This window comes from Macrotis lagotis, chromosome 1 (genome assembly GCF_037893015.1).
Source record: "Macrotis lagotis isolate mMagLag1 chromosome 1, bilby.v1.9.chrom.fasta, whole genome shotgun sequence".
In the NCBI taxonomy this organism is placed as follows: domain Eukaryota; kingdom Metazoa; phylum Chordata; class Mammalia; order Peramelemorphia; family Peramelidae; genus Macrotis; species Macrotis lagotis.
Window position 1 is genome coordinate 435654971 of NC_133658.1, and position 23578 is coordinate 435678548.

The 23578-nt window shown below is 43.6% G+C and overlaps 1 protein-coding gene across 12 annotated transcripts in view; it reads left to right on the plus strand.

Moving 5' to 3' along the window:
- Nucleotides 1-4478: 4478 nt before the first annotated feature.
- SEPTIN8 (septin 8) overlaps nucleotides 4479-23578 on the plus strand; it is a 33438-nt gene continuing 14338 nt past the window's right edge. Inside the window, exons 1-9 of one of the 12 annotated variants that reach the window (XM_074213252.1) lie at nucleotides 4484-4584; nucleotides 7910-7985; nucleotides 9783-9841; nucleotides 16957-17021; nucleotides 17150-17264; nucleotides 18589-18784; nucleotides 20301-20487; nucleotides 21994-22155; nucleotides 22593-22689. In XM_074213252.1, coding sequence (XP_074069353.1) covers nucleotides 9814-9841; nucleotides 16957-17021; nucleotides 17150-17264; nucleotides 18589-18784; nucleotides 20301-20487; nucleotides 21994-22155; nucleotides 22593-22689 — 850 coding nt within the window. In that variant the 5' untranslated portion in view covers nucleotides 4484-4584; nucleotides 7910-7985; nucleotides 9783-9813. Of the gene's footprint in view, nucleotides 4585-6062; nucleotides 7986-9633; nucleotides 9842-15185; nucleotides 17022-17149; nucleotides 17265-18588; nucleotides 18785-20278; nucleotides 20488-21993; nucleotides 22156-22592; nucleotides 22690-23578 lie in introns of those variants that run through there. The other 11 variants (XM_074213256.1, XM_074213254.1, XM_074213260.1 and 8 more) reach the window with 11 other exon arrangements.

Below are 23578 nucleotides of genomic sequence, written 5' to 3' on the forward strand. Positions count from 1 at the left end.
TTGCAAGGCAAACGGGGTTAAGTGGCTTGCCCAAGGCCACACAGCTAGGTAGTTAAGTGTCTGAGTGGGATTTGAACTGAGATACTCCTGATTCCAAGGCTTTATCCACTACGCCACCTAGCCGCCCCTATTAGTAACTTTTAAAAAAGTATATTTTATTTATTTTTCCAACTACATGCAATGGTAGTTTTCAACAATCAGTTTTTTTGCAAGGTTTTGAACTTTATATTTTTCTCCCTCCCTCCTTTCCCTCTGGCCTCTACAGAAAGCAATCTAATTATCAGTAACTTTTGTTTTTGTTTTTTTTTGTTTTTTGGGTGGGGTTTTTTTTTAGGTTTTTTTTTTTGCAAGGCAAACTGGGGGGGGGGGGGGTTAAGTGGCTTGCCCAAGGTCACACAGCTAGTTAATTATTAAGTGTCTGAGATCGAATTTGAACCCAGGTACTCCTGACTCCAAGGCCGGTGCTTTATCCACTACGCCACCTAGCCACCCCATCAGTAACTTTAGAGAGAGCAGTTTCAGTATTCAGCAGCTTACCTGAATGCAGCAAGTAAAGATGTAAGACTGGAGATCAGTAGAAATAATTGTTTGTTCTGCATTCTTATAGAGGATAAATATCATCAGGATACTTCAGTCCATGAACTCTCAAAGCTACCTGAATAGAGCAGAATATCAGGCTGTATTCAGCCTTTCTCAAATAATTTTTGCTGAAAAAGGGAAGAGAGATAATGGGATGATAACTAGTGGAAATGGATAGTTCAAATGAAGATTTTTTGAAAATAGAGGAAACAAGTGACTTAGTAGATAGGGAAAGACTGAAGATAAGTGAGAGAGTGGGGATAATAGAGAGGACAGTCTCCTAGAGAAGTCAGGACAGAATGATATCACTTGTGCATAAATCGACATTTATTTTCCTCACAAGGAAAAAGGCTACTTCATCATGTGAGACAAGTGTGAAGAAGGAAGCAGTTGAAGAAGGCATCTAGCTAATATGAGATGCGGAGAGAAGGAACTCTCAACAAATGACCTCAATTTTTCAGTAAAATATGAAGCAAAGTTTTCAGGTAAAAGGGCAGGTAGAGAGGAGCCATAGGAGGTTGAGTAGGATGAAAGATTGGAAAGAGCCACTGTGGTTAGTGGGATAGTGGTTTAATTATTAGGAAGGTGTTAAAAGTATTGCTTTGCAGTAGTGTAGGCCCAAATTATCTTATGTAAAATAAATTTGTAGTGGATCCTATGGGCATGGTTTAGTGGTTTTCTCCAGCTTCATTCAGGAATGAATATAGTGGATGGTGGGAATGATCCAAGACTGAGGTTCAAGATGGGTAATAGAAAAAGGAGGCAATAGACTTGTGAGGAAGACAGTGGAGAGTAGAATTGGTTCATCAAGGAATCACTATTAGAAGGGAGAAGTATAGAAGGGATGGCCTTAGAAAGAACTGAAGGTTTGTGTTTAGAGGTCATTGTGTGGACAAAAACAAACTGAAAAATAGGAATTGGGGGTGTAAGTCAGAGGGACAGGTGGAATGATATCTGTCATTAGATGATCCAATAAAGGAGTTTCAGAGTCCAGAAACTTGGAAGTGATGCATTTGTATATAATGATAAGATCAGGTCTATGACCATCTTTCTGTGTGGCCAAAGTAGAAGAATAGATCATTAAGAGGGAAGAAGCTAGGGGAAAAATATATATATATATACACAGCAATAATGGCAGCAAATCTATGTCCTATATACGATGATGTTTGTCCTTGGTTATCAAAGAAGACCATGACATCAGGGAAGTGATGCCATAACAAGCATATGAACTGAATTTGAATGAGGTGCTGTGCTAAGTCACCAGCCTCACATTCTCTTCTAGAACCATCTGAATTCCAGTGGTAGGATATGAATCAGGATAACTGGAGATGACCCTGGATGTGAGGCAGTCAGAATTAATGATTTAGCCAGGGTCACACAGCTAGTTAGTGTCAAGTGTTTGAGGCTGGATTCAAGCTCCCATCCTCCTGACTCCAAGAATAGAGCTTATTCACCATGCCATCTAGTTTATATCAGAGATCTAAAAAAAATAAGATGATATAGACTACTTTATTAAAAATATCAATAAATATATCTTTTGGGATGGGTAAACAATAGAAGCTATACAATTAACAAAAATATGATTAGAAGTTTTGTTTCATTTCGCATACTTCTTAGATTCCTTTAAATGTATTTGAATAATTAATGGGATTTAAAATGCAATTAAATATCATAGAGGGGTGTGTGAGGTGTTTAGGATGACTAATAAGGTGTGTTGAATCCTTTTCAGGGCTACTTATCCTCCTTTGGTGTCCATGTGATTCACCTAGTTCTTATCTGTGGCTCTTAGAAGCTATAGTGTGCACAGCAGCCATACTGCAGTAAAACTGTTTCAACAGGCTAAACTAAAGTAAAGGTAATGGGCACACTTCAGATTTGTCAATGAGTCAGGGGCATGTCTGCCTTATAAAGACTTTCCCTGGTAGAATGGATGGATGAGAACAATTTGTTCCAAAGGACTTGAAGGTAACTTAGACAAGCACTGAAGAACATTTAGTGCTTGGTCAGGCATCAAAGATTGTCCTGTATCCTGGGCCATTAATTTTTTGTCCTGCTGCTGAATTTTGATAGCTCTGGAAGATAGTGTGACTAATGACTGAACAACTCTGGTTCACTTAAATCCAATTTGGTAGCAAATCACTTTATCATTGATTGTTTTCAAAATGAATGCTGTCCACTTTTGGATAGTGCTATCTGTTGGGTAGGTTTTCCTTTAAAAAAAAAAGTCAAACTTTGCCTCCCTGTATCTTCTATTCTTTTATCCTCATTCTTTAAAGCAAAAACATGAAATGCTCAAGGTTTCCTTTGACACCCTATCACCTCTAGGATTAAAAAAAAACTAAAATTCTCTATTTAATGTTCTTAATTACCTCCTCTGTCTCCCATCTTTCCAGCTTTCTTATAACTTGACAACCCATCTCCATCATTTACTTTGAGATTTAGTGATCTAGCCTCTCTGCTATTCCTTGAATAAGCCTGTCCATATTTCCTGACACTGGACATTTTCTCTGGCTGTCCTCCATGTCTCCTCCCATCTCTGCTTTCTGGCTTCCCTGGCTCCCTTCAAGCTCCAGATAAAATGGCATCTTCTACAAGAAGTTTTTCCTTATCCCTTTAGTTCTAGTACTTGCCATCTGTCAATTACATCCAATTCATCCGTATATCTACTTTGAACATACAGTGTTGTCTGCCCTATTGGACAGTGAGATCTTTGAGAGGAGGGCTCTTCTGTTGTTTTTCTTTTGCATCCCCAGTGCCTGGCAGCGTTCCTGGCACAAAGGGAGTGCTTAATAAAAGTTTGCTGACTGTTGGACTTCCCATGACAAGGTGGAGACCCTCGGGGTTTCCAGTCCCCTGCCATCATGGTTTCATGAGTGTTACAGTCCAGGGCATGATTGAACCCATGATCTCAAATGGAAATAGGCTGAATCTCTGCAGTTCTGCTGTGGTTTGTCTTTTTTTTTTTTTTAGGTTTTTGCAAGGCAATGGGGTTAAGTGGCTTGCCCAAGGCCACACGGCTAAGATAATTATGAGGCCGGATTTGAACTCAGGTACTCCTTGACTCCAGGTCGGGTGCTCTATCCACTGCACCACCTAGCCGCCCCTCTTGCGGGGCTTTTGGCAAATTTAGGCCATACCTGAATTTGACCAGTAAGTGATGGGCCAAGCTCCCCTGGGGCGCTCGGAGACCTTCCCTGGAGCAAAGCCTTGGGAAGAGTGACGTCTTCACTCCTACTTGCTGGGAATGGCCTGTAGGGAATTCCAGCATCGGGCTGGCTGTTCTCGGTGATGCCTCCCACTTTTGTGACTGGGCAGAGGGAAGCCCATGCGTGGACTCCAGTCCCCCAGGGTCCAAGCCGCCCCCCCCCCCCCCATGCGAAGCGAGGGGCAGCAGGCTGGGCGAGCCCCCGGGCTTGGCCCGTCACCGGCTGTGCCTTCGAGTGGCCCCGGCACGTCGCCTCCCCCTGGGGCTCAGTTCTTCCTCTGTGCCCAGTCGGCTGTCAGCCCCGAGGCGCGGGCCGCCGCGGCCGGAGAGGACCCGCGCCGCGGCCGGAGAGGACCCGCGCCGCGGCGGGAGAGGACCCGGGCCGCGGCCGGAGAGGACCCGCGCCGCGGCCGGAGAGGACCCGCGCCGCGGCCCGCCTCCCCCAAGCCCTGCCCCTCCGCCCCGCCCCGCGCCGCGGGAACTACAAGTCCCGGCATCCCGCGGGGCGGCCGAGTCGCTGCCCCCGGGTGGGCTCCGGGCTGAGCGGCGCCCGGGGCTGGGGCTGGGGCTGGGGCGGAGGCCGGCGGCGCGGCCGAGCTGGGCTTCTCCCGGGCTGGGGCGGCTCCGCCAGCCTCCGCTCCTCTCCGAGGGGAGTTTCCAGGAAGTGGCCATATTGGATCCATTCAGCCGCAGCGAGCCGAGCGGAGAGCGAGCCCCGGCGCCGGCTCCGTCCCGCGGTTCCGGTCCCCCGGCCTCCCTCGAGTCCGTCCATGGCGGCTCCGGAGCTGGAGCGCCGCTCGGTGAGGGGCAGGCGGGGGGCCGCGGGGCGGGGGGCAGAGTTCGCGGGGGGGCGCCGCCGCCGCGCATCCCGGGCGCGGGCTGTGCGCGGGCGGCTCCCAGGCGGCGGGGCGGGCAGGCGGGGGGCTGCGAGAGATGCCCCGAGAGATGCCCCCTGACCCTCGAGGCAGCGAGTGGCCCGGCCCTGGACGCCGCTTGCCCCGGGAGGCTTCCCCGGGTCCCTAGCGGGGAGCGCCCCCGCCCGTGTCACTGCGGACGGGAGCCCAGAGCCCCCTGCTTTGGGTTGCTCCCCAAAACCACCCCTCAGAGTGGCAGCAAGCAGCCAGGTAACAGGGCTCCCGCGGAACCGGCCCTGCCCGTCCTCCGGAGGCTCCCCGGGATGGAGGCCGCCCTGCGGCCGCCGATGGGTGGGTGGGGATGGTGGAGGCGCCGCCGGGGCCGGGGCCGGGGCCGGGGCCGGGGCCGGGGCCGGGGCCGGGGCCGGGGCCGGGGCCGGGGCCGGGGCCGGGGCCGGGGCCGGGGCCGGGGCCGGGGCCGGGGCCGGGGCCGGGGCCGGGGCCGGGGCGGCTTCCCCGGGTGAATGTTCCAGATCCAAAATGAATGAAGGTGTGGTCCACCGGGTTCCCAGAGCCCCCGCCCAGTTGTGGACTGTTGGAACCCGGCACTTGGCCCGCCCGGGCGGCCAGCCCTGGAAAGGTTCTCTTAGACTTCCCCCAGTCTTGGACCGAGGCCAGCGCCTCCTTAGGACTCTCCCCTTGTTGTCTATGGAGTGTGTTCAGGGAGGACACCGCATGTCTGTGTCTGTGACCCAGAAGGTTCCTGGACTGCCCAGACACTTTGCAGAATCACGGGAAGGCAGACCCCCGGCTTTAATGCCAGCGCTTGTCAGGTCTCATCGACAGATGAAGCCTGAGTGGTAACCCGGAGCTGTGAATGGCAGATTCAGTACTATTTTGCCATGAGAACTAACTTGTGTTTTTGTATGTGATTGATCCGCCTTTAAAAGTGTTAACTGAAGCTGTTCTATGATCAGAGTTCCCATTAGTTCCATCTGCAAATATATTCAGGCAGTTACTAGATTGTATATCATACATGCAGTTAATGATGGGTATGAAAATTGTCTCAAAGGGACATGTGAAAGACCCCCCAAAATCTCTATTTTCTATTAGATTGTATTTTTCCTCTATTGTCTACCCCTTCCTCCAGATTCATGTCCAGAGACATTCCCTCCCATCCTAGTAAGTGATGTCATTAGCAACCTCACAATGAAAATTCATGAGATGTATCCCCAGGTTGTGGCTCAACAAAGTGACCCGAAAGGACTTTTCTAGGATTTAGAATGATGGAATTCTAGAGCTGATGGTACTTTTGATGCCTCTTTCTAGCCTCTTTCCTCCTCCTTCTCTTTTTACAGTGGAAGAAACAGACCTGGTTGAGAGAAGTGACTTGACCAATATCACATAGCTAGTAAGTGAAGGACCCCAGACTAGAATTTAGGCTTCCTGATTGCCATCATGAAAGTGTTTTCAGATGATACTAGGGAGGACTAAGACCTAGAGAAAGGCAATGACCCATTCAAGGTCACATAACAAAGAGCTATGACCCAAATCAGTTACCTGTATTTCTAATACCTTGGTTTATGAAATGGACTTCTTTTAAAATGAACCTTGTGGGGAGCAGATACCTACTTACCTTGGGCCATTTGACAGTGATGAACAGAACCAGATCTGATTATATCCTGGAAAATGCACTTCACCCTCCTCTGGCTATCCCCCCCCCCCTTTCCTAGTCCTCTTCAAAGGGCTGGTTATGATAGGCTAATTACTTCAGGGTTCAAGATTATGTGATTTTTGTGAGTGTAAATGATAACCCCACTATGACTTAGTAGAGCTGCTGTGTCCCCACAGTGCATCACTTTGCAGCTGACCTGATGGTGAACCTCTCTGAACTTAGCTATGCTTGTCTCGCTATGGTAGGTCATTGCTGTGCCAGTATTCAGAACTTTGGCAGCTTACTAGGGACCCTTCAAAGTTTGAGTAACCTTATAGAAGAATTCAGGGTTCCCTCCATACCATCATAATGAGGCATTGGAACAGGATTTTGATGGAAGTTAAATTACTGTTTCTTAAAAATACCTTGAACTGCATTTATAAGCATTCCCATTCCCGGCAAATAGGCTATTATTTATGTTCATTTCTTCTAAATGGCAGCCTGGTGGCTTTAGGACCTGCCTTCTAGATCACCCTTGTGATTAACCCCTACAGATGGGCAGGAAACCCTGCTTGGCAAGCTGGACTGGATGCTGCCCTTGGGGTTGGGAGGTATTTGTTATGGAAGATGTGGCAACTTAGGGCCTTGTTGGGCAGTTCTTTCCCTTAGTGCCATGGTGGATTTGGGTCAGTGGCTCCTTAAGAATATCAGAAACTGGTGTTTCTTGTTCTGAAGAAGTAAAAGAGGTAGCGTTGTCTCTGCTTAGCCCAGCTCCTCAGTTCATCCTCATCCTGTTTTCGGGGTCAAAAGAAGAGATCTTTTTGACTCCTTTCTTTGATACCTGGTACTGTGCTGTTCACACAATGTGACTTTTTTGTAACATGTTGCACCAGCTTGTACTTTATGATATAGGTGTATCAGAACTTGTCAGATTTTTACCTATTTCACAGAACCTGTCCATGATTAAGAGCTGGACAAGAGAGAAAACTGAGTTGGACAAATGAGAAAGTTCAGAGATTGGAAACAATTCTGTTTTTTTGGCATGCCTGCCTCTTGCCTGGCATCTCTCCTCACCAGCCTGCCCCCCCCAATCATCTCTGCTTTATTCCCAGTACCATCTGCCACTTCCGTTGTCGCCCTGGTAATCCTAACACTTCCCCAAAGCACCAGTGTTTTCTTGGAGTTCCCGTTCTCACTCAGAAGTCTGTGAGTGGGAGGAGAAGAAAAGAAGGAATGGAGAGAGGTGGGAACTATTCTCCACTTTCATCAAAGAGGACCCACATATCAATCCCTATTTACCTTTTATCTCTGCCTATGGTGGCTCACTGTCTTCCCTCTCTGGTGTTTTCCTCCTTGGTTGTTCAAATTCTTATGATAATAAATTGTCCTTTGGTATCTGTGACAAAGCAAGTCAATTTTCCCACTCTTTCTACCAAAACAAACAAACAAACAAACAAACCTAAACCAAAATCTATGTTATTTTGAAAAAGCAACAACAAAAACCTTGAGCTGCTGGTGACCGGGTTTCAGTTTTACTGCCTATAATCTGAATTAGTCACTGTGGTTTAGTTTATCTGTCATTTGGGGATAATAACACCTGCTCTTCCTATCTCACAGGACTCGAATGAGGATCAGAAGTGGCATTCAAATGTGAGGGATCATTGTTTTTAAGAGAGGACCTAGTGCTTCAGGGGTGAGCTTCAAGAAAAGCAAAGACTGTTCTATTCTGTCCTACCCTATCTGGAGTATATTCCCCATGCTGGCTCCCTCTAAAAGAATTGATGGGTGGGATTGGTTATAAATGAACATAGGACTAAGCAGATCAGCTGGGCTGTGTACTGATTAAAGTATGCAAAGATTTGAGTTCAAATCCTGTGTCCTTGGACAAGTCAGCCTTAATTTCCTCATCTATAAACTGAAGATAATAATATTAGTTAGATAATGAGAATAATAGAACCTATCTCATAGGGTTGTTGTCAGGATCGTGTGAATTAACATAGATAGAGAAATTTGCAAACCTTAAAGCATTGTATAAATGCCAGCAGTTATTATTGTTGTTACTGATATTAGCCAGCAGCCTAGATGAAGTGGAAATATGAGACAAAGAGGAGTCTTTGACTTCAATTTGAACTCTAATTGAATGAGATTAGACTTAAAGTAGACATTTAGAGAAGGGAGAGATCAGTATAGGGGGGCAGAGTCATGCAGGAGGCCAAACTTAGACTTTGCAGTTGGAGGGGCCCTTGAAGAAAATCTAGTCCAGCTACCAGAGAGGTGTGAAGTAAGTTGTCCAGAGTGGTTGGGAGGTGGAGAGACTGGACTTGTGACTTCAGATCCAGTACTCCAGTACCTTGACCTGGGTCTTGACAGATGGGTAATTGGAGATGAACAAAGAAGGCATTTTGAGCAGGGAGAGCAAAGTTAACAAAAGAAAGGTGGGAATGAGCAAGGCATGTCCAAGGACCAACACTGGAGTGAGCAAATGACCCACATGAGAGTATGAGGCTTCCTGGCTCAATAAATTATGGCCTAGAGAATAAAATAGAGAAGTATTTCTACCAGGTGTGATAGCCAGTGGGGAGCTATTAAGCTTTTGATTGGGAAAATGACAATGAAATGGTTGTTAACTAAGTAACTATTCTTATAGCAAATGTGACATGAATTGGAGGAGGCTGGGAACAAAGTGAAACCTAGGGTTCACAAAAAGGGGACTGTTAAACTTTTGGGTTATCCAAGTGTAAAATGTTGAGGGCCTTCCAGCTGACCATAGTGGGGCAAAAGGGAGAATGGAAAGCAAGGAAGAAATGAAAGATACTGCAAAAGAGAAATCAACAGGGCCTGGTCAAATTGAAGAATGATGGACAGGAAGGAGGCAGAGTTGAGGATCTGAGTCTGGGATCAGGGCCTAAGTGTATGTTTTGAGCAGTAACTAAAACAAGCCCCTCCATGGCCCAAGTCCAGTCCATTGGAATAGGGAGCAGCTGCAAAACTACAGAGGAAAGGGTCTAAGGGTTGCCCTATTTCTAAAATGCCTTGAGCATTCCCAGCCTCTCTTCTCCTTTGTTGCCCCGTGGGTCCCCCTTGGGACCTTTCCCTTAGGCAGATGATTAGACCAGCCAGTGGAATATAAACAAATAGTTGGAGTTATTAATGGAAATCAAGGCATCTAAAATGCCTTGTTCTAGAATTACTCCCACGACTCAAATGACTGAATGTTTCATTCCTCAAGGTCCCCTTGGAAGAGATGACTTTTCTTTTTGAGCCTCTCAGCTCTCCCTATTCTAGAGAAAAGGGGGAGTTCTCAGGGGTTTTGGGGGTGAGGAAGGGGAATCTGATTTTATTAGATACCACTGCCAAGGAAGGAGCCCAGAGTCCTGGGCCATAGAGCTACTCAGTGGAAAGCATACTGATTCAGGATGGGTGATAGGGTGATATGACAGAAAGCAGACATGTCAGAGACTTTATAGATCTTCTATTTTGAACCCTGCAGATATACTTCCCTGATAATAGAGAGCCAAAACATGAAAAGAAGAATCTCTTATAGTGCAGGCAAGTACTCTATATGAATAGCTACAATTCTCCTGGTGTTCTGTGTAGTATTTACTTAGTTAAATGTTTTACTTTTCAGCCCTAAAGAATATTCAGTCTGGGTGCTGTCCTGTACTGGTTGGTTCTATCACACTAGACCTAACTCATCAATTTAGGTATCACTAAGTCCAGATTCTGTCATCCTGAATCCATTTTATGATGATACCCCATCAAATTCAATCCTTTCTGTGCTGATCCCTATCAGGATGGGAGCCTCATTATGCTCAGTTTTGTCAGACCCAGTCTTTGGGTAGAGGCCCAGAGCTGAGTGGGGGAGGATACACTTGGGAATGTCAGAATAGCTAAGACTCATGCTGGAGCATGTTTAAGACCCACTTTTTCTTGGCTGATGGTGCTGTTGCTCAGTTGAAAGTCATGGGAGCCCTCAGGGTGAACAGTGGTCAAGTGGACTGGACCCATCTCACTTTGAGACCTCTGCCCTCTCACACTAATCTACTAGCTAGTGTGGCACACTGAGAAATTAGCATCACACCCCTCTTCCATCACTTCTTGAGTGCACCCCTGGCATGGAGAACAACTGCTGCAGAGGATCAGCCCCTGGTCAGAGAAACCTGGAGGGAAACAGAAAACTTCAGGGAATCCAGTAGGTCTATTTATATGTACTTGTATGCCCCAGGACCTTGGTGGAGGGGGTCAGAATATGGGAAAGAACCTGGGGGGGAGTACCCTGTCCTTTTGGCCATTTCTTAGTGTTGAAGGAGAAGCTCTGCCCTATGTTCTGCTATCCAGGAATGAGGGAAAACTTGCTTCATATAGGGCTTTTGATAAAATCTAGTTATTTTCATACCCACCACATTAATTCAGGTCTAAAAACTTTCATGGCGGACTTGGAAGAGACAGATCTATTTTGTCCACTAGAATTCAGGTTGCCATCACTGGCCAATTGGACATGGGCAAAGGAGAGCCAGACAAGGATTTCCCTTTTGTGGTGACACCTGAACTGTGACCTGTGGCTTTAAGGTGTTCGTGATAGCCCACCCTTCTGTTGAGTTGTGAGAATATTGGTTTTCTGACCCATAGGACTAAAGGTTTCTTCATCATCTTTCCAGCTCCAAACTGGGCCATTATTCATAGATCTCGAAAAAACCTCAAAATTACAGCAGTTCCTGCATAACTCTGTGTGTAACAGATACCTTGTCTAGGCAGGGACTGTGAGAACCCAAAAGAGAAACTCTTAAGGGGGGGGTAGAAACATGGACCACATTCACTTCATTTTTTAACCTGAAGTGAAGCAGGCAGCATAATTATTGTGAATAGCACCTAGCAAAGCCTTACATGTAGGAGGTTCTTTATTATTGGTAACTGAATATAATTTGTTGAGCCATCATCCACTTCCCTAGAAAATCCTATTTGTCACTCTGGGCAGACTGTGGGGAGCAAGAGTATTTCAAGATATCCCTTATTGTCAAATGGAGGAATGGAGGCTGGTCAGCTGTTCACATGAAAAGGAGTGGGACTTTTAGTGGACTGCAAGTTTGAGTCAGTGGTGGTATGGGGTAGCTAGAAAAACTTAGACTCCATTAAATAGAGGTAGGGTGTCCAGAACAAGGGAGATGACTGTCCTGCTGGCCTGTACTCTTCTCAGACTGTATATAGAGTATTCTGGGTGCTGCATTTTAAGGACATTAATAAACTGGAGGCCATCCATAAGAGGGCTGCAGTGATTGGTAAAGGGCTCTGAAGACTTTATCACTTGAGGAATCATTGAGGAATGGCATATATAGCCCGGAAATGGGAAGTTTTGGGGGGATCTGATGCAAGGATTTGAAGGGCTGTCATGTGGAAGAAGGATTAGACTTTCTGTTTGGACCTAAAAGATAGAATTTGGAGCAAAAGTGGAAGTTATGTAGAGGAAGATTTAAGCTCAACATAATGAAAAAAAAGTAGGAGGGGTGCCTAGGGAGGTAAAGAGTCCCACTAATTAGAGGTCATTCAGCAGAGGTTAGAGAATCTCAGAATAAGAAGGTATCTCAGAGGCTAACCTACACCTCAAACTAGGGAAATGGAACTGTGCATATAGAATCAACTTAAAAATGCCTTTTAAAAAGAGTCAGTGTGAAAATAGTGGGTAAAATTCTGGACTTGAAGTTAGGAAGAACTAGATCAAATTTCACCTTTGTCATTTACTAGCTATGAAACCATGTACAAGTCAATTAACCCTCAGTTTCCTCATCTGTAAAATGCAGATAGTAGTGCCTATTATCCAGTCTTCACACAGGGCTGTTGTGAAGCTCCAGTAAGATTATGTACAGACATAAGCTTTTTTCTTCCTGATACAAATTTTAGTTATTTTTTTACTGCAAATTAATAAAATGCAAATTCTATTTGAATGCTTAGGAAAAGGATGTAACATACAGCAAGATAATTTGTTTATCCCCAACGAAGATAAAAGAGCATGCTGAAGCAAGTTGACCTTTTTTACCCTGGACCTTGTTATGGCCTTTTTAGGAAGTTGGTCTAGTTTGTTGTCCTTTGAAGAAAGATCAGCACTAACTAGTTTTTGACTCCTTTGTAGATTATTAGAACCTTACAAACCTTACAAACTCATTCATTAGCTATCCAGTGACACATGCTCTCATGGTAGCTCTAACCTGAGTTGGATAACCCTAGAATTAATTTCTCTAACTGGCTTGGGAAATTTGGGATTAGAGTCTAGGCAGACTGGGAAAACACTTGGAGTTCTTCCCAGAGCCTAGGGAAGAGTTCTGTTTCATTCTGTGAGTTCACTGGCTAATGGCTCTCCTACTGAGGTCAGGACTGGGTGGAATGACTTTGCAGGGCCACAGCTAAGGAATAGCATTAGGAAAGTGACTAAGGCTATCCAGAGACTTGAGAGAGAACTTCCAGACACTGGGAGCAAAAGGGCCAAGAGAAACTTGGGATTTGTTTTTGAATTTCTGTTGAGCTGCTTGCTGTGATCATCACTGAATCTCTCTAGCCCTCATCTTCCTCTTAACTTGTGTGTCAGGCTTATGAAACCACATATATTGGGGGGAAGTGGATGAACTTGGCTATGATTGCTGCTTCCTTTTTTGGTCTTCAGTTGATTCACCAAATATCTACTCAATAGCTATTTAGTACCTATTCTTGTAGTCAAGTCTTCAGAGTATAGCAGGCAGGAATAAGAAAGAGGCATATCAATTCATGCCTATCTATTCAGCTAGGCATGGTAAACAATAAATAGTCCTTGTCCTCAAAGAACTGACACTTGACTGTGGGAGGCAAGTGGGTTAAGATATAACATGTACCCAACTAAGTAAATAAAAGCAATATTCAAAGGAATTTCAAGAAGTGACTACTACCTGGGGTAGTAGTCATTCAGATGATGGGATGATGTAACTCTCATTGGAGGAGGAACCTGATGGGTAACCAGGGTGCTTGGGTACGTCTGGCCAGCCTTTGGGGCAATCAGAGTTATGAACTCTGGTCAAGAGGTCCAATGAACATTTGTTCTAGAATGCAAGGGAAGGCTGGTTTCTGTAAACCTTGTAAGGTCTAATTTGAGGTAAGAACTTTAATCGTATTCAGTGATTCATTCTATCCCATTCCCTACTGTAAATAGAGGAAGGGGAAATATCTAGATCAGCCAATCAATCAGTCACTAAACATTTATTAAGGACTTACCCATCAGGCTAAGTGCTGGGGATACAGAAAGAGGCAAAAGATAGTCCCTGCCCTTGAGGAGCTTACAATCTAATGATTATTTAGGTAAGTGGCTGAAACACCAAAAATCTACTGTGGAATCAGGATGCTAACTTATTGACTAAGAGTGAGTTAAGTGGTATAAAATGGAGTAGAGGGCTTTATTACAACACTCAGTTGGGAAATACCAGATTTGGAGGGAAAATGTTTAGGGATGATGAGGCTGCCAGTTAGCTGTTGGAAGTTGTAGGCCTGGTAAAGGTAGTGGTCCAAACTAGGTCTGATACCTTAGTTCAGCATTATATTGAAAATCTTTGGCACTATTCATTTTGGGACTGGGTAGTTTTACATACACTTCTGATTAACTATCCCATGTGCCTTATTTCTACATTTATATGTTATGCCTTTTAATAGGATTATAGCTATAGAGGGCTGGGAAGGAAATATGAGACAATCCAATGCCTTTGTTTTAGGAGGCTGAAACCCAAAAAGGATTTGTCAAGGGTCAGATAGGTAGCTTGTGTCAGGGACTTTGCCCTTAACATCCTGGGAAAACCCTATTCTTAAAGTCAGTCTTCAGAATATAGCAGGCAGGAATATGAAAGGTATGTGAAAAACAGATACCAGAATAGGATTTGTAGCATAGTTGCAACAACAGAAGAGAACCAGTACCTAGATGAACTCGAGGAGTCAAGTAGCATTAGGAACCAAGGAATGCCAGGAGGCATTCTGCCACTGCAGATTTATACTACTGGTATAGTTGTAAGGGCTGGGAAAAGGGGAAACCTTTGATTTGTCCATATCATCAGTTCTAAAGAGTATCTAGAATTCCATAGAAGCCAACTTGCATTAGCAAAGCCTTTGGCTTATATAGAGCAGTTTCTTTGCAAGGGCTATTGATGTTTTTGTTTCTTATGTGAAGGCTGATCAGTCTAAACTTTAGATAATGATGCTAAGGATCTGACCCTTGACTATAGAATGTTCTTAAATATAGCTATGGACTGACTCCTAAGTCTGAACTGAACTTGTCCCAAGTCCTTAACCCTGATTGATGTATGCATTATAAATTGTTATCACTTGTTATATTGTTGAGTTGTTTCAGGTTTTTTTTGATTCTCCATGACCCCTTTTGGGATTTTCTTGGCAAGAGTACTGGAATAGTTTGCCATTTCCATTTCCAGCACTCATTTTACAAATGAGGAAACTGAGGCAAACAGGGTTAAGTGACTTACTTAGGATCATACAACTAGGAAGTTTTAGGCTGGATATGAACTCTTGAAGATGTCTTCCTGATTCTAAGCCCATTCCAATTTAGTGTGCCACTGAGGCTATCCCCATTTGAATATAGCAGCCCCTTGTCAACATGTTACTATTATGTTGTCTATAAAGTCTGGTACCAGCCAAGCCATTTATAGAATTGGGATACCATGCCAAAATTGGATATTGGGGCTCTGAGAGTGCCTTTTGTGATGATGGCTGAACTCAGGGTTCAGGGTCTATGAGTGAGGACCCAGAGGGACAAAAACATCTCTCTTTCCTTTCATTCATTGCTTAGTGATTGGGAGGTGAGGAGTAGTGAAGGGAGTTGGAAGAGGGGAGGATTAGTGAGGGATGCAGAGAGGGGCGGGGAGGGTTCTCAGTACAGCTGGCTTCTTGGGTTTTGGCTGAACTACAGGACGTTAGATCATGTCCCGATTGTGTCACCCTTGGAAGAAGGAGGATGAACAAACACAGCAGCCATCTGTGCAAACATAACACGTCTTTAATTCTGGACATTTTTAGCTTCTCCATTTAAAAGAAAAGCTACAGAACCACTGAAGATTTTTTAAGGAGGACATTTTATGATTTAAGGTTGTTCATTTGGAGAATTGATTTTAATAGAGGTAGAATTGGGAGTAAGGAGATAATAAAAGCAGAGAAAATAGGTGGGAGGCCATTGCAATAATCCAGGTGTGAGTTGTGAAGTGCTGGATTACATGGTATATTTGGAGATAGGAAGGGACACATGTGAGAATGGCAGTAGGTGGTACCATTAACAGAACTTACTGACAAGAGGCTCATTTTTGCTGGAGAGCATTATATTTTGTCCTAGACATATTGAGTTTGAGATGATGGTGATACAGACTCAAAAGTCTAAAATGGTTGAGTTTTGTGAGAGAGTGAGAGAGAGATGTCAGGTGATCTGGGGAATCTACATTTTTGGATTTGGAGGAGAGATGATAAAGGAGATGTGAAAGCTTAGTAATTGAGAAAAGAGGAGGAGGACCATAATGTAGAAGGACCAAGGAGGACTAAGAAATTAGCCATTAGGAAGTCATTGGTGATCTTTGAATATTTTCAGGAAAATGAAAGAAGCCAGTAGCCAGACTAGAGAGTATTAAGGAGAGAATGGAAGATTTAAAAGTGGAGGCTATGGTAGAAGCCTAAGAGACATTTGGCATGAGAGATAGAAGAGAAATAGAATTTTAAATAACTGGGACAGCAGAGTGAGGGCCTTTTTTTCTTTTTTCTTTTCTTTTCTTTTTTTTTTTTTTAGGACTGTAGACTTGGAGAAGGAAATGGCAAACCCCTCCAGTATCTTTGCCAAGAAAACCCCAAATGGGTCATGAAGAGTTGGACACAATTGAAACAACTGAACAACAACAAGAAAATTAAGACTATTGTATATAGGATGAAAGCCCTAATTGATTTTATGCTATGAAGGCCAGATGCCATACAGTCTCTTTCTCCTCCTACCATACCCCTATTAGTATTGTAGATTAGGGCCTTTCCTCTGCTAAGCATACACCTATTTCTTTTCTCTCTAGAAAACCTGTTCTGAAATCCTTAAGGTTGATACTGTTGCCTAGAAACACTAGTTCCTGGGGACATTTTCAATCTAGTTACAACCATCAATAGTTCCTCTGTTTGCTTCCTCCCTTGAGCTGGAGGAAGTATGGGTAGGCTTATTTTCACTAATGATCTCTCTTCTGCTATTAATATCCTTCCCAATAAATTAATCTCTGAGGATAGGGAAAATGCTGGGAGAATTGGAAGTGTATTGGAACTAGGAGAGATGGTGGTTAGGATACAAGATTCCCAGGGAGGAAATATATTTCCATTGGATAAGAAGAGTGGTTTGGATCACTTTCATTGACAAGAGTAACTAAAACATGGCCTTCTGAGCCTGGGAACAGTCCTTTAGAGGGTTGTATTTTCATTTTTCCAATCCCAGGAGCATGAGAGCAAGCTTCCATCCAAGTTGGAATTCAGTTCATTTAAGTTAAGGAATCTTAAACAAACAAACAAATAAAGGAACCTTCCCTGATCTTAGCCCTTTTCTCCTTTTTTGCTTTATGGTATTTTTATAGTACTTTGTTCTTTTTCCCTATTGGACAAAATTCAGCTTCTGGTTCTTGTTCTGTCCAAAACAGTGACCTCCAAGCTTCTGGATCTAGAAGGGGATCTCATGGCAAGAACCTCGAAAGTACAGGCAGGGGTAGGGTTATAGTCCTTTGTGAAGTAGATTTTACTGTGAATTTTCTTGTCTTTGTTCACTTGTCACTCTTTCTTTTCCTGTCTTCCTACCCAGAAGTATCTAGCCCTGACACCTCTCTCTTTTGGCAGAAAGAAGAAATGCGCCCCCTCACACTGGGAGGCCATGTGGGCTTTGACAGTCTCCCAGATCAGCTGGTCAGTAAATCCGTTTCTCAAGGCTTCAGCTTCAACATCCTCTGTGTGGGTAAGTCTTCCTGGCAAGGAAATAGTTTCTGGACCACAGTTGGAGGAACTGACTTTAGGGATACTGAAGATATAGGCCTGGTTGCCTCTTAGATTGGCTACTTTGACTGTCACAAAGGGAAGAGAATTTGGAGAGTGGTGCTGGGTTCAGAATTCAGATTTACCAAAATAATAAACTTGGATTTCTCGGTAATAGAGGGAGTCTGGAGAAGAGTTATGATCCTTGGTCTAGAAAAAAGAAGTCTAGAGGAGGTTAGGAGAGGTGATTTGGTAATTCTTAGTTTTTGAAAGTTATTGTAACTATGGAAAACAGACCAAAAACTGATGGTATTAGGTATCAGGGAAAGGCATTTAGATTCAACTATGGAGGAACTTCTGGGCTAGAAAGAAAGAATGGCAGCACATTCTTCAAGGAGGCTTCAGAAGACCTAGAGAAACTAGAGGCATGAAAATGGTGGGATGGGCCAAATGTCTTCTGTAGGGATCTCTAAGACTCATAATCCCATCAGAGTGTCTGAGTGGTTATTTCTATAATATGGAAATATGGATACAAATGGTTGGGGTTGGGTTGTCCAATGTGAAGAGAAGAGGTGGGGGTAGATGCTGAGGAGCATTATCTAGAGACTCTGGGGGATGTCTCAGCCTCTCAAACTGGGCATTGTACTCTTTGGGGTGAGAAGAGTATGGCTACAGGAGATAAGCATCCAGCACTGCTTCCCTTCAACTTTAAAGATAAATGCATGATCTGTGGGGAAGATGGCTGCTAGAAACCAGGGTAGTCATAGGGATTTAGCCCAGTTGAAGAGCCTCCTTCCTTGTCTCTAGACAGTGACTGTCTTGTTTTATTCCCTGATGTGTATGGCCTGTGGAGGAGATATCAGAGATATGATACAGATAAATATCATGTGCCTGGGCTACATGTAAGTGCTTCACACACCAGATATTACATCATATGTGTCACACATATCTTGAGTATTCTTAGCTTTTTACTTTTTAAATATTTATATTCCTAAGTTTACTGAAGCTTGAAGGGGAAGTTATCCATGTGGAAGCAATGAATGGGGAGGCTGATTCTTAGTTTAGTTGAGCATGTGACTTCTGCCACAAATCAACTTCTGCCCTGATCTGATCTGACCAACGTGCTCCCCAGATCCCTCAAGCTTTAGTCAGAGCTTCCTGAATCTCTAGACAAAAAGGCTATAAAAAAAATAGCTACCAAAGTACAAGAGCTGGATGATACACCTTTCCAAATTCCAAAATCTGCTTTAGGAGTTAGGAGAACAAAAATCCCTTCTTCCTACTGACAGCATTCTGTGCTTCCCCAGGGGAGACAGGCATTGGAAAGTCTACACTAATGAACACACTCTTCAACACGGTCTTTGAGACAGAAGAATCTGAACACTATGAGACCTGTGTACACCTTCGGCCACGTACCTATGATCTCCAGGAGAGTAATGTGCACCTCAAGTTGACCATTGTGGATGCAGTTGGATTTGGAGACCAGATCAATAAGGATGAGAGGCAAGTGGTGTGATGTTTGATAATTCTGCCCCTTCCCCTTCACATCACCTGTTATTTTACTAACCAGTGTCAACCATGGTCAAGCTTTGACTATATAGGTGTCATTCTCCTGATTCATTAGATTAGTTATTTGAATTTTCTGCTATAGCTGCACACAAAGCTTCTGATTATGGTCTCATGGATTTGCATCTAGGACAGTTCATCCTTAGATGGATAGAAAATTTTAGGATAACTTCAATATGTCAAGATGATTATATGATGAAACCATAAAAATTCAGGTTTTGTCCTCTTCTTGAAAATGTATCATGGAAAAAATAGTTTCCATGTGATTCTGACTTTCTAGAAATTGATATATGAGTTTCACCAGCTCAGGAACTGTGGATTTTTTCCTTACAAAGTAGGACAATGACAATTGGGGAAAATGTCTTTGACCATATTCTACTCACAGTGAATTACCCATTTCTGACCTTTTTGACAGACATCATGGAATCAAAATTTCACTATGACTAAACCTGGTTCATTATGACCTTTCTTATTTAAAGTCCTAGAGGATTTTTCCATAGGGAATTAATCCTTTATAGTCCATCACAATATAGACTATCCATTGAGGTTTGACCTGTGAAATCCATCTTGGGAAAGTCATCTGTTTTATTTGGCTTAAATCCTGGGATTGTTAGTCCCATGACATTTGTCCGAACAACAGAAGTTTGCTTCACTTGCGGGGTTGAGGAGGGGCTTAGATTTAGAGAGTCATAGAATTTTAGAGTTAGACATAGGTCTTCAGGCTCATAAAATACTTTATTTTGCATATGGAGAAACTGAGCCTGATAGGCAGCATCCTGGTGAAGTGGGAAAAATACTGGATTAGAGACACAGGACCAAAATCCAAGGTGTGCCCATTTCTACCTGTGTGACACTGGCATATCATGAAACTTCTCTGGCCTCAGTTTCCCTGCCTGTAAAATGAGGTGGTAGTCTAGCTAGCCTCTGAGGTCCTTCCAGCTCTAAATTTATAATCCTAAAATCCTGTAATTCAAGGAGGGTGGTGTCTGATCTGAATCAAACTTTAGCATTTCCTGAAGACACTCTAGCTGTGAATATCTAAGTGACTGATCTCTTCTACTTGGGAGGGATTTTTTCTCTCACTGATCGCAGACAGCTTGAACTGGACCTGGCCTGCAGAGTAACCCTAACCAAACCAGGTGCCTTCACTCCCTCTGGTACACCTGTCTGATAGCAAAGTCCAGTAGTTCACTTCCTTTCTCTGGAGTCAAGCTGAGCCTTGTGCTTGCAGGCTTGATGAAGTGGCAGAGGAAATAGGACCTCAGACTCTTTGGTTTCCATCCTAGAGCTAAGGCAAAGCATCATTGGTCCCACTGCTGCTGGAACAATATATCCTAAGGCTATTAAACTATTGAACTGAGTGATAGGCAGATGTGGTCCCTGGGTCTTTTACTGGGATTTGGCCTGGCCTATTTGTTTGTCCATCCCTAGGCCTGATGGAGTCTGTCTGTAGTTACAGGCCTATAGTTGACTACATCGATACGCAGTTTGAAAACTACTTGCAGGAGGAGCTAAAGATTCAGCGCTCTCTATTTGACTATCATGACACAAGGATCCATGTCTGTCTCTATTTCATCACTCCCACTGGACATTCCCTCAAGTCTCTGGACCTGGTGACCATGAAAAAGTTGGACAGCAAGGTAGGTGACACCCCCCCAATCCTGTTCTTCAGTGCCCACATCACATGCAGGGAATTACCTGAGTATCCACTGTTCCTGCCCATTGGATCTGGTGCCAGGCCAGATTACAGACATGTTCTCCCAGAGCTGGAGGACCTGCCATTGATATTGGATGAATTTCCTCCCAAATGAGACTTTGGGAGAGGACCTTGACATCTTCCTCAGCCCTGTTTTCTAGTCCCTCACCCAGTTGCTTATATAGTTCCACTATTCATCTTCTTCCTATTTCCAATTTCTGCTACTGAATGACCCTTTTGTCTTTTTCTCCACTGACCCTTCCCCAAGTCAGTTCCATTTCTAATAAGTATTCTCAGATGCTCTTTCTCAATCCATCCATGCTTAATTGATCTACCACTTTCTTTTGCCTTTTCCTGGCTCTCCTTTTTCCCTCCCTGTCTTTATTCTTTTATTTTATTTATTTATTTTATTTTCTGTGTGCCTAAAACAGCCTTTCTCAGAAAGCTTCTCATTTTCTCCCCCAAATCCAAATCCATTACTGCCTCTCCTTTGCTTCATGTCATTTTCTCAGCTCTCTTCTTTCTCTCTTTGTTTTTATCTATCCATGAATATCCCTCAGTTTGTCCCTAATCCCATTGTAAAAAAGATTAGTAAGTAAAGAAAGAGAATAAATAGGGATCCGTGTGTGTGTGTGTGTGTGTGTGTGTGTGTGTGTATGTGTGTGTTAGGACAATGAGAGTACTTGACCATAACAAGAACATATGTGTGTGTGTATAAACACATACATACATCCATACACATACACCCACATATACACAAAATGTCTGGGAAGTGAATTTCCAAATAGGGTGCATGTCAGTCCTCAAGGTGAAAAACCAAAAATGGAACCTCCTCATTTTGTGCTTTTCCCTGGGTGGAAGAAAGTTCTTGTATCACCTTTACCTCTATGAGAAGTGGGATTGCAGGTTCACCAAGGTCAACAGATCCTCTGAGTCCCAGAGCTGTCAAATGACTGTAAGGTCACCCAGATAGCAAGTAACAGAGCAAAGATTCAAACTTGGGACCCACAGTCCCAGGTCTGCCTCTTTTTTTCACTCTGCTCTGTTGCATATGCTACTGACTCTGTGAGATATTGGGTTTTTATGAAGGTAGAGCTGCCTGGGCAATTGGGGAGGGATTCCCTTTTAGAACATGGAAGTTCTACAAGGTCATTTTGCCCTCTTAACTAGAGGACTCAATTGTTCCTACCTTTGGGTGGTTAATTTCTCAGAAGAATGATTTCTCTCAGTTCTTTTGGCAGTTACTTCTTTTGTAATTGGGGGGATCTGATATGTTTTTGTTATTGTATCCCTCTATTTTTGCCTAGCTATATAGCTACTGGCCCTGCCTAATAATGGTATTATAGCTGCTCCCAGAATGTTCAGAGGAATGGGTAGAAAGTGACTCTTTTTGCTGCCTTCCAGAGCACATCTCTAAATCCTCAAATCACCTGTTACCTCTCCTTGCCAGGTGAACATTATCCCTATCATTGCCAAAGCTGATACCATTTCAAAGAGTGAACTGCACAAGTTTAAGAACAAGATCATGAGCGAGCTGGACAAAAATGGGGTCCAGATCTACCAGTTCCCAACAGATGATGAAGCAGTGTCAGAGATCAATGCTGTCATGAATGTGAGCTGGACCTTGTGCTTCATAGATTTGGGGATTGCTGCAGGAGCAGGGGTGGGATTCTTAGGAGACATTGTAACTGTTAAACTTTTGGTCTTTGGAGCTGGGTCAAAACCAAGGTCATGGGATACATAGGATTCATACTCAGTTGGTAGGGACCTGAGGGGTAGAGGTAGGTCTGAGCATTACCAGCATGTGGTTTTTCCTCCAGTTTCAAAGAGAGAAACTGAGGCTTAGAGTGTAGCTTAAAAGTCTGGGCTTAAGGGATCCTGATGGATGCTCACATCTGACCCCAGAGAATTCCTCTGTTGTGGCTTAGCAGGGAGACACACAGCTAGAATTCCATGTATAATCTTTCTTGTAACTTGGGAAGTTGGATTTTAGAGGAAGGCAGAGAACCTAAGTGCTCTATATTCACTAAATCCTGATCTCTGTTTCAGGCCCATCTGCCATTTGCTGTGGTTGGCAGTACTGATGAGGTAAAAGTTGGGAACAAACTGGTTCGAGCTCGGCAGTACCCCTGGGGTATTGTGCAAGGTGAGTGAGGGTGGCAAACCTTTGGAACCCTTCTTCTTGCTGCCAAGAAGGTGGGTTTGGGGAGAAGTGTTTCATTTAGCAGAAATGAATTTACATCTTTTCAGGAGCACATCTGTTTTGCAAAATAAGAATGTGTATGTGTGTTCATGTGGTATTTTTAAAATTTATCTAATATATATATATATATATATATATATATATATATATATATGTCAGCTATTTTTAATATGTAAAAAGACCTACTCTTTAATATTCGAAAGCCTTTTATTTTTGTGTCTGGAAAAGTGGCAGTCCTTGAGCCCCTTTGCCCTTGAATATTTGAAATGTTTTTGTGTACGTGTGTTTGTGTGTGTGTGTGTGTGTGTGTATATTTCCACTTCAGGTTTAGACTAGGACTAGATATTTAGGACTAAGAAAGAAAAAAGGAGAGAGGAAATTGTTTGAAGAAAAAACTACAAAACTTAACAGATAAGATGGTCATAAAAGTGGATCGTTTGAATCCAAATTGTGTTTTTCTTCAACTCTTGGTTAAATGATCTTAAACTGGGTGTCCAGGAATTTTTGAAGTTAGGAATAACATGAAAGAGTCTACTTGTAGTGGATACAGTTAATTTTTATCTGCTTAAGACTTGAACAACTATGTAGAAGGGAAAGGAAGTATGGTGTTGAAAACAAGGACTCTAAACTTTAGGTCAGGGAATGTAGGTTTGAGCCCTCTCCTTGCCTCCACAGGGTGATTTTGTATGAACTGTGTCACCCTTGGCCCCAGATTCCACAGAAAGAGTTAGACAAAGGCAATCTTTAAGGAGCTCTTCAGCTCTGCAGTGCTGTGAGTCTATGACTGTTAGTGTTTCCCTCACTGGATGGATTATCACAGGGCTCTAACCCC